The 18,228-nt window shown below is 46.9% G+C and overlaps 1 protein-coding gene across 1 annotated transcript in view; it reads right to left on the minus strand.

The window, feature by feature from the left end:
* Positions 1-18,228, minus strand: part of LOC142244574 (platelet endothelial cell adhesion molecule-like) — a 108,880-nt gene that overhangs the window by 63,740 nt on the left and 26,912 nt on the right. Inside the window, exons 3-6 of the mRNA XM_075316862.1 lie at positions 14,501-14,785; positions 4,090-4,377; positions 3,716-4,006; positions 133-420 (exon numbers count right to left, since the gene is read on the minus strand). Coding sequence (XP_075172977.1) covers positions 133-420; positions 3,716-4,006; positions 4,090-4,377; positions 14,501-14,785 — 1,152 coding nt within the window. The remainder of the gene's footprint in view (positions 1-132; positions 421-3,715; positions 4,007-4,089; positions 4,378-14,500; positions 14,786-18,228) is intronic.

An 18,228-nucleotide genomic window follows, 5' to 3' on the forward strand; every position in this document is an offset into this window, starting at 1 on the left:
TTATTCAATCTGCTAACCTACATACACATTCTAGACTACCCGATATGTTAAAAACGGGCCACCTAGTAAATTATAATGATCTTATGCTTAGTGCTCCGATCAGAGCTTTTTGTCCACTAACCCGAGACTTACCTGTAAAAGTGACTGGAACACTCTGTGAAAGGGCTGATAGTTCTCTTCCATGTTTAAAAATTGAGTATACACAAGAATAATTTCCATTATGTTGTGTAGTAGACCTAGTCACTGTGCATTTAGGTTTATTTTCACATGTTGGAATATTTAGTCCAGATCTGTAAAACTTGATGAGTTTCAGATTGCTTTTAAGATGATGAGGAACAGAACATACGATTGAGACCTCATCTCCTGTAATATACACCGGTTGTGAGGGTTCTAGTGTTATTGATGGAGCTGGAGGTGGTTCTGTTAAATAGATATGATAGAAATAAGCACACAAGGGTTACTATAGAGATAATAAAATCAGTATTTTTACAGTAACAGCAGATAGTAATGTAAAGTTCTAGCAAAGGTTATCTTGACTCAGCTAACAGCACTGTGATATCACAGCACTCAAACATGTAATTGGCCACCTAATGTGACATCGGTCAATGGCTCTCTGCAATATTATCCTAATCCAATTACGAGGGATAATCTTCAGTGACAAGTTAAGATGTTGCCTCAAACGTCAAGTTAACCTTTGTTAGGTCTGTAATATATATGGATTTGATGCCTTTGTATACCGTATAATAAAGAGGCACAGTGACAAATTTCCGTTTTATGTAGACGAGCGTCACCATTAGACGAAGCAGCTATGGTGATATAAGTGATGTAGTCCCTGGGTCCCTGTAGTAGCTGGGTCCCAGATTAAATACACAGCAAAGTGGGAAGCAATTGGTTGTTCAGCCTCAGTATACGCAGTCCTCCTTATACTGTGACTGAACAACCAACTGCTTCCCACTTTGTTGTGTATTTAATCTGGGACCCAGCTGACCACTTGTTACCATTCACATTGGAGTTTTTGATAGACACAAGTCAGGTATATATAATGGTTTTAAGTTTAGTTGGTTAGGGACCATCCCAAATGGGTACACCGTGACAAGGTGGCATGGCTTCTTACCTTTTTGCAAAAATGTATATACTAAGTACCCTGTTATTAAGCACTTGTATTTTATTCACTATTATTCAGGGTATTTTTCATACAATTTTTCTTTGTTTTTTTTCTTGTCTAGAGGCTGCTATTTACATGCTTGGAACGTTGCATGTTTACTGTTTTTTTTGCTACAGCTCAGTTTTTTGGTGTTTTTGTCTGCACTGGGATGACATCTGAGTGCAGTCCGATTTCCATTTACTGACACAATGGAGAAGATGGAGACAATTTGTTCTTCATCTTCTCCTCACACTGTGTTCCGATTCTTATGTGAGAGAATCAGATCACACTATGCTGATACTCAGGTTAGATTTTGATCAGAGTGTCATTTGCCCCAGATGAGAGAATCTATCACCGTCTGAGGCCTCCAACACACATCCGTTAAAATCACGCACGTGTAATACGGGCCGTTTTTCAGGTCCGTGATCCGTTTTTATGTCCATTTTTATGGTCCATGTGGCATTCGTGTGAACAGTGTATGCTAGCCGTGTGTGCGTGTGTAATGCCCGTGTGTGCGTGAGATTTGAAACTGACGTGTGAATGTGTTTTCCGTGTGAAATGTTCCATGTGTGATGTAAACTGACGTTGATGAATACCCGCAGACAGCGTCGCGCGCTGAGAATGAACTCGGGTGAACTTCACCCGACTTCATTGTCATACCGCGGCTCTGTCTGTGTCGTGTCATGATTAGTGGTCACCCGTGAAGGACTCACCGGTGACCGCTAATCCCCTGAGTGACTGAAGTGAGCAGTGCGATTAGCACTGCTGTGACTCAGGCTACCCGCGGCTAGCTGGATCCTCCACTCGTGACCACAACTCACCTGTGACTTCATCGCTATCACTCGGGCGACTTGCTGTCACAGTTGGAGGATCCAGCGGTGGCCGTGAGTAACCTGAGTGACATCATCACTGATCGCGCTACTCACCTCAGTTGCTGCGTGGAGCTGTCAAGAGCGGCGGTGTTCTTCTGCAGCTCCTGTCACCTTTATGCAGCAGAGCTGGAAGCGACACGGGACCTCCGTGGATTACGCCGGACATGAATGGGTATTTGGGGCTTAATAAATTGGTGAACGAGGGTATTTGTTATTGTTTTTTATTGAAAATAAATGATTTTTCATTGTGTGTGTTTATTTACTGTAACATACAGATTAATCATGGAATGTATCTGAGGGAGACGCCTGCAATGATTACTCTAGGACTTATTGGCAGCTATGGGCTGCCATTAACTCCTTATTACTCCAATTGCCAATGCACCAGGGCAATTCGGGTAGAGTCGGGTAGAGTCCCAGAACTGACGCATCTAATGGATGCGGCAGTTCTGGGTGGCTGCTGGCTGATATTGTTAGGCTGGGGGGCTTCCCATAACGTGGAGCTCCCCATCCTGAGAATACCAGCCTTCAGCCATGTGACTTTACCCTGGCTGGTATCAAAATTATTATTTATTTTTTTTACTGCACATTATAGACCCGCCCACCGGCGGCTGTGATTGGTTGCAGTGAGACAGCTGTCACTCAGCGTGGGGGCGTGTCTCACTGCAACCAATCATAGGTGCCAGTGGGTGGGGAAAGCAGGGAATACGAGATTGATTAATGAGTGGCCGGCTTTTTCAAAATAGTAAAAGCCGCCGGAGCAGTGTGAACGCCGTGCAGCGCCGTGCCGGTGATCGGGGATCGGTGAGTATGAGAGAGGGGGGAGACTGACCGACAGACAGAGAGAAGGACAGACAAGACAGAGAGAGACCGACCGATGGACTGAGGGAGATTGACCGACATACACAGGAAAAGAAAGAATGACCGACATCGCTAGAAGAAAGCACAAAACGTACACGGAGCATACTGAGATGCATCCGTGTCACGTACTTGTGCGCACATAACCATTGACTTTCATGGTGTCCGTGTGTGAGTGTTCCGTGCAGAAAACGGACATGCTGCCGTGAAAAACGGAAACACATACGGATCATGGTGACGGACACACGGACATTATAAAAAACACAAGTGTGACCTCAAACATAGATTAACATTGGTGCACGTTTGTCCGTGTCTCCGGTATATACGGAAACGGACCAAACACGCACGTGTTTCATGGATGTGTGTTGGAGGCCTGACCCTGTCCTAAAAGTTAGGGGGTTTAACCCTTTTATAAAGTCACATTTTAATAACTATTTTCATACTGCAAAATAAATTATATTCTGAGAACATATCATATTTTAAGGAACAGTCTACTTTTACAAACAATTTTCTTTTATTTGTGCCAATCCATATAACTTTGTAGTGGCTTGATTCAAAATCTCCAACTATTATGTATTTTCGGCTCCTATGCTGATTTACGTGTCTCCATGGAATCAGATTAGAAGACAACTCTGTGTAATCTGACTTTGCAGTCATCCATGCTTACTCCTCCCTTCATCATCTTCCAGAAGTAAGACATGCAGAATACCATCAGATCACATATATCAATGTACCATTTTATTCCTCTTCCTATGACCTACACGCCCATATACACGGCTTAGGAGTGTTGATCCTATGACAGATCCCCTGTAATGTACTGTATATATTATATATTGTGCAGTACCTGTTGTGATGATGGTAACTTCATTGCTGGACTCGGAATCTATGGTTCGACCACTCATTTCCGCATAGTACTTGCAGGTGAAGTTCACAGTAGTTATAGAGTCCAGTGAAAATGTAAGAAGCGTGTTTGTTTCTTGGGTATTAGTCACAGGAAGCGGCTCTCTATTTCTGTAAAACTGAACCTTAGTTACTGTAAAACCCGCAGGGAAGGAACATGTTAGGTTGACAAGCTCTTCCTTGATGTATACTGAATATTTTGAGCTCAGAGACAGGGAAGGAGCCGGTGGTACATCTGAAATGACATTTTTTATTACAAATAATGTTTTATCTAAAACAATTACAAAATAACAATAGTTTTTCAATAAAAGAACTTACTTGTTATATTGACAGTTACTTGCTCGCTCGGTGAGGAGCTAAGGCTTCGTCCATTCATGTCTACCCGATATTTACAATGATATTTGCCTGGAGCATCTTTGGCCGATGCAGAGATCACATAATCACTCTTCGGAGCCTTCTCTTCATGAATCTTTTTTTCTTCTCTGTAAATCTCGATGGCTTTTGCTGTTGTACCATCAGGTGGTTCACATACTAAGTGCATTGATTCCTTAGTCGTATATACAGAGAATGAAGGTTCCAGCATAATGGCGGGGGGCAGCGGTGTGTCTGGAGCAGATACATGGGATACAAGGAACATGCTTAGTTTGACTCTAGTTGACTGAGCTCTACATGATCCCAACTGATAGATTCTACCTATATTCTCTGTTCCATTAGTTATAAGGGAGTTGTTCATGGCTAAAAAATGTCTGCTGGTTTTTTTTTTTTTATTAAAAAAGCCCCAATACATCATTTGTCTATATGTGGGGTTTAGTTTTGCAGTTCAGCATCATTTTCATCTGATACTGCCCTAATAATATCACCCTACACATAATTCTCCAATATAATGTTTAGAGCTGAGGATGGTGTACTTACTTTTAAAATCCGTATGAGAATGGTTGTATAATCCTGATACTACAATGAACATTGAGCCCATATATATAATTAAATAGGCCCAAGTGTTAGCAATCCGTGCCCACCCACCTAGTCTCACTGACATCTGCAGCTTGTACTGAGCAGTGTGAGATTTCAGGAGCCATAGGGAGGAAGGACACTGAGGAGCTGTCAATCAGACCATGTAGGTGGAAACTAAGTTTGATCTTCCAATATAGAATTATATAGCCATTCTTACATTGGTATTCAAAGTAAGTACACCAGCCTCTTCAGATCCACGATATTTACTGTATTTAAAAAGGCATGCAGTGTGTATTGTGAAATCTAATGGGTATCCACTGTAAGTAATGTAACTGTGTAAATGTCGCGGGCGGGGAGGACGCCGTCGCTGCTGCTCTTTTGCTAACGCTCGGGTCCAGCGCTGCTGCGATGGCTGCTCGGTGGCTCGAACGGTGGGCCGGATCCGGGGACTCGAGCGGTGCTCCTCGCCCGTGAGTGAAAGGGGTGGTTGGTTTGGGGAATTTAGTCCGTGACGCCACCCACGGGTCGTGGTGAAGATGGGCACCACCGCTGCTGGTGACGGGGATCCCGGGAGCGATGGTGGGGAGCAGCTGGAATGTTGTTTTCCCCCTCCGTGGGTAGGGGTCGGTGGTCCCGGGGCCCGATGATGTGACGGGGAGGCAGGGTTGGTGAGGTGCAGGGTTGCAGGGACAGCGCGGCGCGTTGCCGGATGGCACGGGTATACTCACTCAGCAAGAAAGGTGCAAAGTCCTCGGTAAACCAAACGGCTGGATGGACGGGTCCCGCAGCCGGCTGCAGTGTCTCTCCCCGGACAGGTGATGGCGGCTGTCTTTCCCTGCACCTTGATGTTCTCGTTAACTACTATGGATCCCCAACAGTAGTCCGCTCCCCGGTGTATGGGTATCGGAGGAGCCTGTTTGCCCGCAGGTGCTGGCCATTGGGTCTCTAGCCTTAGGCGGTAGCTGTATACCCTCACGGTGTGGGCGGTTGCCTTCAATCGGGACTTTTGCTGTTGTGAAACCCCTGGTGTTCCAGTCACATTCGGATCTGAATATTGTCGGCGGCTCCAAGCCTGGTCGGGGTCCGATGGCCCTGCCTGTGTGTGCTGGCTTCACTTCGCTCCCCGGTCGGTACCGGCGGGCCATCGCCCGATCCCGGTCCTACGGTTCCGCGTCGCTCCACCACTCCTGCAGACGGCCACCACCGTCTGCCAACCTTGCTGTCAGTGCCTTGGCCACAAACCCAGACACCCAAGTGTTTACTCCTCTTACTTCAAACTCCAAGACTGTTCTGTCACTTTTCCCGCCTCCAGGCCTGTGAACTCCTCGGTGGGTGGAGCCAACTGCTTAGCCCCGCCCCACCTGGTGTGGACATCAGACACTGGAGGGAGGCAACAAGGGTTTTGTGTTTGGCTGGTGTCCCTATCTAGTGGGGGTGGGGTGTGTGAGTGTTATCTGTGACGACCTGGCTAGGCCAGGGCGCCACATAAAGAGTGACACTGTACTGTGAATAAAATACAAAGATACAGTATTCACACAATACTGCCATATTATTGCTCAAATTATACTGCTATATCACATCAAAAATAGTATCAAACATTGCTCAGAAATGTCACCATCCTGTCATTCTCTGACTACTGACAGGTCTGACCCTGCATTTCTATATGGTATTTTAGGTGGCGTTTCTTGTGTCATACGTACGTGGTCCTGGCAATGACCCTCTAACCGGAAACTTTTTTTTAATTTAAAACATACATAACATAATGTGATACATGCAAATACCTAGGACCCTCCAAAAATAAATGGCCACCTTGAGATTTTTGCTAAATCTGTCTTTTAGCAGTTCTTCTATAAAATAGATGTATACATAATAATTCAAGAAGTCACTGTTGTTGGTGACCTAGCACGTCTTATGAACTAAGCAACATAAAGAATAATATCAGCATGTAGGAGGTGGCAGCGCCACGTCCACCCCTATGGAGAAGAGCAACTCCCATAGAAGTGTAAAGGGTAGTATATCGAATTTAAATGGTTGGGTAAGTACATTGCTGTGCCAGCAAAGAAGCAGAGCTGGATGGGTGCTTCAGCCGGCGCCTTCTAGCGTCTGAGTATTTATGTGTTTTATTACAGGGTATTGTTACAGAGAACAGACACCACCAATATGTAGGTGTATTCCCCATGTGTATGTTTGTAAATTATGTGTAGATTATATTGCAAACAATGTGTAATGTGGAGTCCCTGCCCCTCGTGCTGTGGTAGGCAGGAGACATAGTACAAGGCCAGGAATGTTACAGATATAGGGTTTGAGAAAGCAAGTTTCTTAGATTAGTGTAGGACAGTTGCAGACAGCTCAGTGGTTGCCAGGGAGATGGAGCTAAGGTGGAGCAAGGAATTTAGCAAGAGGAGACAGGAAGAATTTAGTCAGTGAAGCTGCCGATGTGCTACTGAGAGGATGGGAGGTGCCCTGCCTAGTGCCAAGACCTCTCCCTGTGGACTGCTAGTGGATCTCCAGAGGCTGGTGGGATATCGGGGTATGGAGACTCTCGATGGTACCTTGAACCGGCCAGGGGCTAGTACTTCATCCATGGGTCCAAGTGAGGCATGGTAGCCACCAAGAAAGAATATGGGGAGGAAAACAGTATTAGAAACAAGCACCAGAAGTCAGAAACTCAAAGCAAGGGTAGGAAGTCAGATACCCCCGAGAGAGCGGCGCAGCACGAGAAGGTCTGTCTCTCCGAAGTAAAAAAGACCTGTTGTGTAAGACCTGTTAACATTTACATATATAGGTTAGAAGACTGTTTGTGGACTTTCCCTTGTGTTATGCTGCCACCTGCTGTCAAAACAAAGAACAGCGGGCACAAGGCCCCTGCTGGTCCGATTTACTTGGTACAGTCCTGAACAGGATGTGAAGAGAGACAGGAGGAGGAGCTAGTTCTTGTTTTGTAGCTGTTTATGCAGAGAGCAGTGTGTTTGGCCGTGCTGAAGAAGAGAAGGCCGCAGTCTGCTCTGCTGAACAAGGTCCAAGTACCTGAGAGTGTTGCGTGGCGTCTCCCCAAGACACAGATCCAAGAAAGGCTGGATGTGGAGCAAGGTGCCATACAGCACGGGCAAGTTACAGATCCGGGACAAAGACTGAACTTTACAGGTGTCTGCCGGCGGAACACGGGCCCCAACGGTGACGAGGTACCCCACGCTGAAACCTGCAGTTAAGTGTGCACACTACTTTTAGTTAGGGACAGATAGGAAAAGACTCTGCACTGTGTTATACGAGTAAGGTAACAAGGACCCTGCGTTTTTTTTTTGCTTAATAACGATTTTGTGTTTTGCTTTTGGAGGACAATTTGAGGCTTTGCAGCCTTGACAAGCTATTCAAAGTAGTTGTATGTATATTACACTATATCTACTGCTGTGCACCTTCCCGCTTTTCTCCCCTTCCTTTCCCGCACTTTTCCTCCACCCGTGTTGTGCAATACGTTATTAAATTTGCATTGATTAACCCCCGTGGTTCCGTGCAGTCCTTGCGTATCCCGTTACCTGCAGGTTATTATATTTGGCGTAGTCGGCAGGATACGCAGGCTGGTACGGAACAATGGATGGACAGGGTGGGGTCGCTGATGGAGGTGTTTTAATACAACCTGATGGGGGAATACCAGCAAGGCAACTGTCCCTGGGGGCTATGCTGACCCATATACCAAAATTTACTGGCAACAATGTACCTCTCCATGACTTGGTGCAGAGAGTGAGGGGCATGTTGAGAGTAGCAGGAGTGACTGCAGAAAATCAAAGGGAGATACTGTTGATTGCCCTTGAAGGCCATGCTCAAGAGACTATTTTATTGCGCCCTGAGAGTGAACGAAAGACGTTAGAGCAGGTGGTGAAGATTCTTGAGAGAGTGTATGGCGGGAGACCAGAAGCAGGAGATTTACAGGCACAACTGTTCTACAGGCTGCAGGGTGAAGAAGAAGGTCTGCCACAGTATGCAAATGCACTCCAGAGAATAATGAGACAAATGCTTACAGCAGAGCCAGAGCTAGCACAAACCCCCGGTTATGCTGACCGTACCCTACGAGATCAATTCCTCCGTGGGTTACATAACCACAAGATCAAAGGTGTCCTCCGTGAACGGCTCAGGGTAGAAAAAAAACTAACTTTCAAGGAAATATTGGAAGAAGCAGTCTCCCGCGCACAAACTGAAAATTGCGACCCGCAGAATGCCTGGGGAGAAGTTTGTATGCATGTATAAGGTAGTCCTGGGTGAGAAAAACCGAGAACCGAGCCAACTTGAGGCTAAAGTAGATCAGTTACAAGTGACTGTTACTGCTCTACAAGAGTTGCTGAAGAATATGCAAGCCCCGGCGTCAGAAGTAAGCACGACAGCACCGCGGCCAAATACCCGCATGCATACCTATCAAGAAGAGAGGGGACAGATCGAGCAGAGACGATCAAGACCCGCTGGAGAGTACCATTGTTGGAACTGTGGAAATCGGAACCATTTATTTTGATACTGTCTGGAGAGGAAAATGTCTCAAGAAAGACCGCCGTTAAACTAGTGCCTCCCCCCATGGCGGGGAGACCAACTGAGCTTAGAGAAAACCAACGCCCTGAAGATATAGCAGCCAACACGCCGACAATCATGGCCGAATTTGAAGGGAAAGAAGTAAGATGCCTGATGGATACTGGGTGCCAAGTGACCACCATGCCAGAACAGTTCTTCTACCAACATTTTGGACAAACTGTATCCATTGACAAAGGGGCACATATCAAACTGAGGGCTGCAAACAATCTTCCCATTCCGGTTGTAGGGGTCGTGTGGATGAACATACGTGCCTGTGGCCAGAACGTAGGCAAAAAAGGGATTGTGTCAGCGGAGGGCCGGTACGACAGAGAGGTGCCGGCTATCGTGGGCATGAACGTCCTGAAAGAATTAGACCAGTTGCTCTTCAACAAGGGGGACTGTGATTACTGGAAGACGACAGTTGCTAACAGGCCCGACCAAAAGGTCTTCCAACACCTTATCTGTGCCCGAGGACTGTGGAGGAATGGTGGGAGCCGCTACCCGGAGGGGAGGGTTCGAGTCCCAAGACAGACAACAATTACTCTACCTCCAAATCGTGAGACAGTCCTCACCTTGCCAGTCGGGGCCCACCGTACACTCGAGGGGATGGAGGTGTTGGTGGAGCCTTTCCGTGGTGAAGAGAACGGAAACACTTTAGCAACAGTAAGAAATGGAAGAGTCCCTTTCCGTTGCGTGAACCCTACACCTTGACCTCGGGAGTTGTTCTGGCCCATGTCTACCTGGCGCCTGAAGAGGTGGTGACCGTAGAATCGATTGAATGGCAGCCCATGGCAGGGGAAGCCTGGACTTGGGCTGTTTCTATGGAAAGAAAAGAGAAACCCACTGATCAGTGAACAGTCGCGTCATCTTAGGGCAGATGAGAGTGGACCTGAGCCCCTTCACTTCGGAGCAAGCCCAAGCCATAGAAGACTTTATTTGGGAGAATCAAGCCACGTTCTCCGGTCACGCAGAAGATTTCGGCTGTACTGACAAGATTCAGCATGAAATACTGACGGGAGATACCCCACCGATCAGGGAAAGGTACAAACAAATACCCCCAAAGTACTACCAAGAGGTGAAAGAGCTTTTGGCGCAGATGCTGAAGAGCGGGGTGATAAGAGAAAGTCAGAGTCCATGGGCTGCCCCAATCGTACTGGTCAAGAAAAAGGATGAGTCTATCCGCTTCTGTTTTGACTACCGCAAGCTTAATGGATGCACGGTTCGTGATTCCTACCCTCTGCCCTGGATAGAGGAGTCCCTGTTGGCGCTGGGAAAGGCACGTTACTTCTCCTCCCTCGATCTAGCCAGCGGATATTTGCAGGTCCCTGTGGCAGAAAAAGACAAGGCCAAGACCGCATTCATTGTACCCATGGGACTCTTCAAGTTCAATCGCATGCCGTTTGGACTAAATAATGCCCCAGGAACTTTTCAGCGCCTCATGGAAAGTTGCCTTGGAGAAATGAACTTCGAGGCCACGTTGATTTACCTGGACGACATAGTAGTGTATTCTGTAACCTTCGAGAAACATCTAGAAAACCTGGGCCAAGTGTTTCAGCGGTTACGGGCCCATGGGCTTAAACTGAAACCAAAAAAATGCCGGATCTTTCAGAAAGAGATTGAATATCTCGGACACAAGGTGTCAGAAGCCGCCGTACAGCCCTCCGAAGGGAAAGTGAGAGCAGTGCTACAATGGCCCACATCCAGCACAGTGCGGGAGGTTCGAGCTTCCCTGGGACTAGCCGGATATTACCGTCGTTTTATCAAAGATTTCGCGAAGGAGGCAGAACCTTTGCACAAATTGCTCCGCGGGACTGCGAAAGGACCAAAAGCACAGAAAATTTGCTGGGGACCAAGACAAGCAGAAGCCCTACACCAATTGAAAGAGGCCTTGGTTAGCGCCCCTGTGCTTGCCTATGCAGACTATAACCTCCCCTTTTGGTTGTATACAGACGCGAGCCTCTACGGCCTGGGTGCAGTACTGGCCCAAGTACAGAATGGTACTGAACGGGTGATTGCATATGGAAGTCGGACGTTACGGGAAGCCGAGCGCAACCCCGAGAATTACAGTTCCTTTTGGCTGCAGTTACTGGCACTAGTATGGGCAATAACCGAAAGGTTCTCAGAATATCTCACGGGAGCCCAAATTGAAGTCTATACGGATAATAACCCCCTGGCTCACATCTCCACCGCCAAACTGGGAGCAATGGAACAGAGGTGGCTGGCATGACTCTCCAGATACAATTATCATGTGCAGTACCGCTCCAAGCATGAAAATCAGAATGCGGATGACCTTTCTCGTGTTAACACCGAAGCCCCAGTGGGGGAGAGAGATGAACAGTTGGAGGAAGACGAAATTCCGGACTTCAGTAAATTCACCGCTCAAGTGGTAGAGGCTCGTATGCTGGAAATTACGTCGGGCACGACATCACGCCTGCTTGGCCAAACCAGAGAGGGTGAAAATCCAGTCATCTGATCCAGAACTGCTTCAAGTGAAAGAGTGGGTGATCCAGCAGCGCAAGCCTAGAAAGGAAATACAGGCCACGCTGTCGCACGTGGCCCTCCAGATTCTCAGCCAGGGGGATAAGCTGTCGGTGCAAGAAGGGATGCTGTATCGGAAGGTGCACCTAGCTACAAAGTTGGAAGTACGGTGGCAGGTAGTGATACCCCAGAAGATGGCAGTACCATTGGCCCGAGAGGCGCATGAGAAGGGAGCCCATTTTGGGCCGGACAAGACTTACCAGTGGTTGCAAAGAATAGTATACTGTCCTCAGATGCTTCGGGCAATAGAGAAGGCTTGTAAACTGTGCCGTTCCTGCGAGTTAAGTAAGGCTCCCCTATAGCGAGCACCAGTACAGACTATTGTAACCAAAGAGCCGTTGGAAGTACTCATGATCGATTATCTGAAGATTGGTCAATCCCACCGGGGCTATCAGTTCTGCCTTGTGATGACAGATCACTTCTCCAAATTTGCGGTGGTGACGCCCACCAGAGATCAGACGGCTGAATCAGCTGCTCGAGCCATCAGTGATGACTTTATCCGGGTGTACGGCTGCCCCAAAAGAATACATTCCGACCAAGGGGCTTGCTTTCAGGGCGGTGTCATGAGAGAGCTGCAAAGGATTTACGGAATGCAGAAGTTAAGGACTATGCCTTATCATCCACAGGGCAACGGAGCCTGTAAGATATTTAACCGGACCCTCCTACAAATGCTACGCACATTGGAGGATGATCGTAAGAATCACTGGCCCGGCTATCTCGCAGAACGTGTGTGGGCGTACAATAATCGTGTCCACTCCACCACTGGGTACACCCCGTACGTGCTACTGTTTAGAAGAGCTGGAAGAGTCATTGAAGAGCTAAACCTGGCTCCCCCCGAGATCAGTGAAGGTCAGAGCGTGGGTTCCTCGGTTGACTGTCACCGTCGACGGCTGGAGACTATCCATCGAATTGTCACCAAGCAGCTGCAAGAAAAGACACATCCACAGTGGAAACCTGTGTGTGAAACCCCGTTGTTGCCAGGGGACCGAGTACTAGTTGCAGAGAAACACCCGAGATACAAGTTGAGCGAGCGCTGGAAAACAGAGCCTTACATTGTGATCAGAAGAATCTCGCCCCACGGATCAGTATACGAAGTGAGAGGTGAGCAAAGAGGCAGCACCCTCATCCTGCATCGCAATATGCTGAGGCCCTGCTATTCAGAAGACAGGACCAGACAAAGTACCTCGGAGACGGTGCCCGTGCCCATTCCTGTTACCCTCAAAGAGGGCTCTGACGATGAAGAATGGTGGCGGGCCTCGACCAACCCAGCAGACGGGAAGAGATCCACACCCCCATCCGTTCAAGACACAGGTGCCACCCCTGCAGAGCAGGAGTCACTGATCGCCAGAGATAGGGACGGGAATACTGTACTCCCTGATACGGTGCCGACGTCTGGTGACTTAGCCGTAATACCACGCCGGACTGAGCGGGCTAATGCTGGTATTCCCCCTGATCGGTACTTGGCAGATGAACTTGTGTGTTCTGTCACTGGATCCTGTGTTAAGACATTGGCTCCCAAGCAACAGGTTGTGAAGCAGGGCAGGAGTTGCCACCATGTGCCCCTGTGCAGAGCGCCTCAGGAGAGTATCGGCCGGGATGGCCGAGGTTAAAGAGGGGGGGAAATGTAAGACCAGTTAACATTTACATATATAGGTTAGAAGACTGTTTGTGGACTTTCCCTTGTGTTATGCTGCCACCTGCTGTCAAAACAAAGAACAGCGGGCACAAGGCCCCTGCTGGTCCAATTTACTTGGTACAGTCCTGAACAGGATGTGAAGAGAGACAGGAGGAGGAGCTAGTTTGGTTGTTTTGTAGCTGTTTATGCAGAGAGCAGTGTGTTCGGCCGTGCTGAAGAAGAGAAGGCCGCAGTCTGCTCTGTTGAACAAGGTCCAAGTACCTGAGAGTGTTGCGTGGCGTCTCCCCAAGACACAGATCCAAGAAAGGCTGGATGTGGAGCGAGGTGCCATACAGCACGGGCAAGTTACAGATCCGGGACAAAGACTGAACTTTACAGGTGTCTGCCGGCAGAACACGGGCCCCAACGGTGACGAGGTACCCCACGCTGAAACCTGCAGTTAAGTGTGCACACTATTTTAGTTAGGGACAGATAGGAAAAGACTCTGCACTGTGTTATACGAGTAAGGTAACAAGGACCCTGCGTTTCTTTTGCTTAATAAGGATTTTGTGTTTTGCTTTTGGAGGACAATTTGAGGCTTTGCAGCCTTGACAAGCTATTCAAAGTAGTTGTATGTATATTACATTATATCTACTGCTGTGCACCTTCCCGCTTTTCTCCCCTTCCTTTCCCGCACTTTTCCTCCACCTTTGTTGTGCAATACGTTATTAAATTTGCATTGATTAACCCCCGTGGTTCCGTACAGTCCTTGCGTATCCCGTTACCTGCAGGTTATTACAGGTGTACCACAAAAAAAGCCAGTTCTTGAGTTGTTCATAAAAAGGACTTGTGTGTAATTGTGTCACCCTCCACATTGGTGACGAGAGTCGGAATCACCTTGGACATTGTGGTAAGTGTCGCACATCCCATCGGGTGCACAACATGGAGGGACACAATTGCAGTAGCAAGGGAGTCGGTGACCCTCGGCCGGGATAGGGCTCCCCGCATCAAGCACATTGGGCAATGATTGGTTAATTACATTTAGAAATATAACCTGTTCAAGTCATTCACCTGCAAATTGGAAAATGATTGGCTCGCTCTTATTGGAGTGCACATACGTTCCATTTTCTAGTGCTTTATATGCACAGTAGTATGGGCCAATATCTTGCTGTGTTCTTATATTAAATTTATAGGTAGCGCAGCCTTTGTCTTGCTCTGTGGAATGAATCATCGAATCTTCCTTATAAAGCTCAAAAATGTGGTGACTCGAATGATCCTGGGGGCAGCACAAAAGGGTGATATCATCACTTGGCGCATAAATTGACAGGTTTGGGATTGCTTGAAGATGAGGAACACCTACAGGACAAAGAGATATTATTAGATGCTAAAATGACATATCTGCTGAGATTGACTCTAGAACCATACGTATAATTCCGCAAAATTAAGAGGGTTTTTTTTTATTTAAATAAGAATAAAACATTTGAGTCATAAAAGTTTCCCAATATTATAAATGTCTTAATAGTTTTCAAATCTGTTTGCTGCCATTGAACAGAAACATTAATATTTACATTCAGAGCTTTAGTGCTAAATCTATTCAGGGGTGAGCTTGTTAAAACTTTTAAATTAAAAGATAGTATATAATATCGTCTGTGATATTTATTAAACCTCTGTTTTATCTGCTGTAGATCTACCTACCAGTTTTCTGTGAATTGTGAGCTCTCTATAACCCCACCCAAACCATTGATTGGCAGCTTTCTGTGTACACTGCGCATAGGCAGAAAGCTGCCAATCAGTAATGCAGGAGGGGTTGGGCTACATGGCAGCATGTATACTGTAGTGCTAATCTCCTGCTGATAAAACAGTGATTTTATCAGAACTGGAGTAAGTGTCACAGGAAGGTTTTTACAAACATCACAGACTGTCATGGTGGCGTTTGGATTTGTTCAGATTATAGATTCTGACACATCTCTTGATAACTTATCTGATGTCTGTGATTAGCAAAGGCAGACTTGGGCGTCGACCAATAGATTGGTAGATCATAGGCTGGCTTGCAAGAGTTAATCTCTGCTAGTCTGCTTGTTAGTCTACTTTGATCACATGTTGTGTGGGAGCCAATCCCTTCTGCTCCCCATGATAGCTATGTTTCATCTAAGCTGCTCTGGTAAGCTATTGTGATCCAGACTAACTTGTTGCTGTGTGCGGTTGTGGAGTTAACCCTTGTTGTCTTTTTGTTGCTACCTTCCTGCTCCTGCTTTTTTCCTGATTCTCTCATTGTTTGTTCCTATGAGTTCGCAGTGTGTCAGAGTTTTGGTTTTCCCCTGTATGTCTTTATCTGCGTTTCCATCTCAGTCCTGCCTCTTCTTTGGTGGGAGGGAGTAATCATATTAGTTCTGGTCAGGATCACATGATTCAGGCATCTCCACCATTAGGGGTAACCCTGAGGTTAGGGATAGCTTAGTGACCCCTAGCGTAAGGGACAGTTACATCATAGTAGTAAGTGGCCTAGTAAGTGACACATCGCTAGGATCAGGGTCTCTGTCTCTACATTATGTTGTGCTCAGATTAGGTAGCAATAACATGGTGACACATTCCCTTTAAACAGACTGCATGCTTACTCACAAAGTTAAACAGCACAATTAACACATCCGTGAAAACAAAAAAATAAAAAAATGAATCTATGTGTCCATTTCATCAAACTCAGAGCATGTCCTATTCTCATATGCTTATGCAAATCAGTCTTGGCTACTAAAATCTGTAGGGATTCATTACAAATGGCTGAAAAATGTATAGCATCCTTTTTATATTAGTTTTCTATTCGTTTTGAGAAGATTCATTTCTATGTGAACAGATAAAGACAAGGTCAGACTGTTTTAAATCATTTAATTTTTAAAAAAAGGGCGAGATGAAAAGTGGCTGCAACACGGCTGTAAGGCCCGTTTCACACATCAGTGAAAAACACTGACGTTTTTCACTGGCGTGTAAAACACGCACATGTCCCTCCGTGTGCCGTGAATTATGGCACACGTGGGTTGTCTAAGTGCAATCCGGGCTCCGTTCTCCGTGGTCCGTGATTGCACTTAGAAATCAACTCACCTGTGCGCGCTCCCGCTGTCCATGGTGCTGATCGCTCCCGCGGTGCAGCATCCGGCCGGCGGTGACCCCCGCAGCAGCTACTTCCGGGTCGGCTGTGTCGTGCATCATCAATATGCGTGACAGTAATGAGCCGGCTCTGAAGCAGCAGGTAGAACGGGCTGCAGAGAGCGCGGCTGAAGCCGGGTGAGTAAAAATGTTTTTTATTTTAAAAGCACGTTTTTTTCTGGCACGTGTTTCACGGACCACACCACTGCGTGGTCCGTGGGACATCAGTGATGCCAGAAAAAAATGGACATGTCTCCGTGCGGCAATCACGCACACGCGGGTACGCCGCACGAAGACACGTACATTGAAAAATCACTGACGTGTGAGCAGACCCATTCATTATAATGGGTCTGCGTATGTCAGTGATTCTGGTGCGTTTAAAAAAAAGCACAAACTTACCAGAATCACTGACGTATGAAACAGGCCTAAAGTGGATGAAAAATGAATCATACAGAAGTGAAAAGCAGAACATTTTTGTTGGATGTAAAAATGAAAACAGATATGTGTCTGTAGCTTTACACTGACACGGCAAGCAAAACTGTTACCATTCATAGCTGTACAGGTCAAAGCTCCATGCTTACATTTTTCTACCAGGTTGTACTCACTATCATGGCAGGGCAACAAGGAGTTTACTCAAGGACTGTGGACTAGTTCCAACCACACCCCCAGCACTGATTAGCAGCTTGCTGTCAATATGCAATGAACACAGAAAGCTGGTGTGGGAGGGGCTAGGTTTCTGAGCTCTGCAACATGTTACTGTATATCTAAAAACTCTTATTATATCACTAGTCCTGCACCCAGCTAAAAAAAGTGATACAACCTTGCAATCAGGGTCTCTGTCTCTACATTATGCTGCACTCAGATGTAGTAGCAAAAACCTAGTGACAGATGCCCTTTAAGCTCCATGCACATGGCAGAGCTGTAAGCACGAGTCTATGATAGAGCATGGAGACTGTACAGCACCCTTGTATAGAGTCATGAGATCTTAGTATGTTGCCATACAGATTCTGCCATGTTTAACATGTTCAGAGGTATCCTCCTATACGTAGAACCAATGTAGTTAGCCAAGATTTGCATTATAAATATAAGGACCTATAAACAGCGGCGTAACTAGAGTTCGATGGGCCCTGATGTAAAATTTGGATCTGGATCAGGCATGTTATTTTATCAGCTACAGGGCAGTGGGGGAGGGGGCGGGAGAGTGCAGCTGTGAGGGCAAATAGGAGGATAGAAGAGCATAGTGGGGCTAGAGACATCATTCAGGAAGCTCCAGTACTCACTTCAGATCGCATTGTGTTCCTCTGGAGCCTCCCCTCCTACCACTGCTGACTACAGGACAGAGGGACACCATCTCCTTAGAAGTTTCTTATATTTCTGCAGCACTCACTGCACAGGCCTGGGACTCCACAGCATGTCTTTGCCGGTGCGTGGGGCTTACTGCTGTGAGGCTCTGTAGTAGTGAGTGCAATTCAGGGGATGGCTGTGCTGAGGAAGAGTCAATGATCAGCTTTTCTCCCCTCTTCTGAAGGACAGGGAGGGGCAGAACCTTAATCTAAAGGGGGTGTCACACAAAGCGACAACGACAACGATGGCGCTACTAAGTCGCCATTTTCTGTTACGTAGCAACGACCTCAACAGCGACTTCGCTGTGTGTGACACCT

The sequence above is a fragment of the Anomaloglossus baeobatrachus genome, chromosome 1 (assembly GCF_048569485.1).
Source record: "Anomaloglossus baeobatrachus isolate aAnoBae1 chromosome 1, aAnoBae1.hap1, whole genome shotgun sequence".
NCBI lineage: Eukaryota > Metazoa > Chordata > Amphibia > Anura > Aromobatidae > Anomaloglossus > Anomaloglossus baeobatrachus.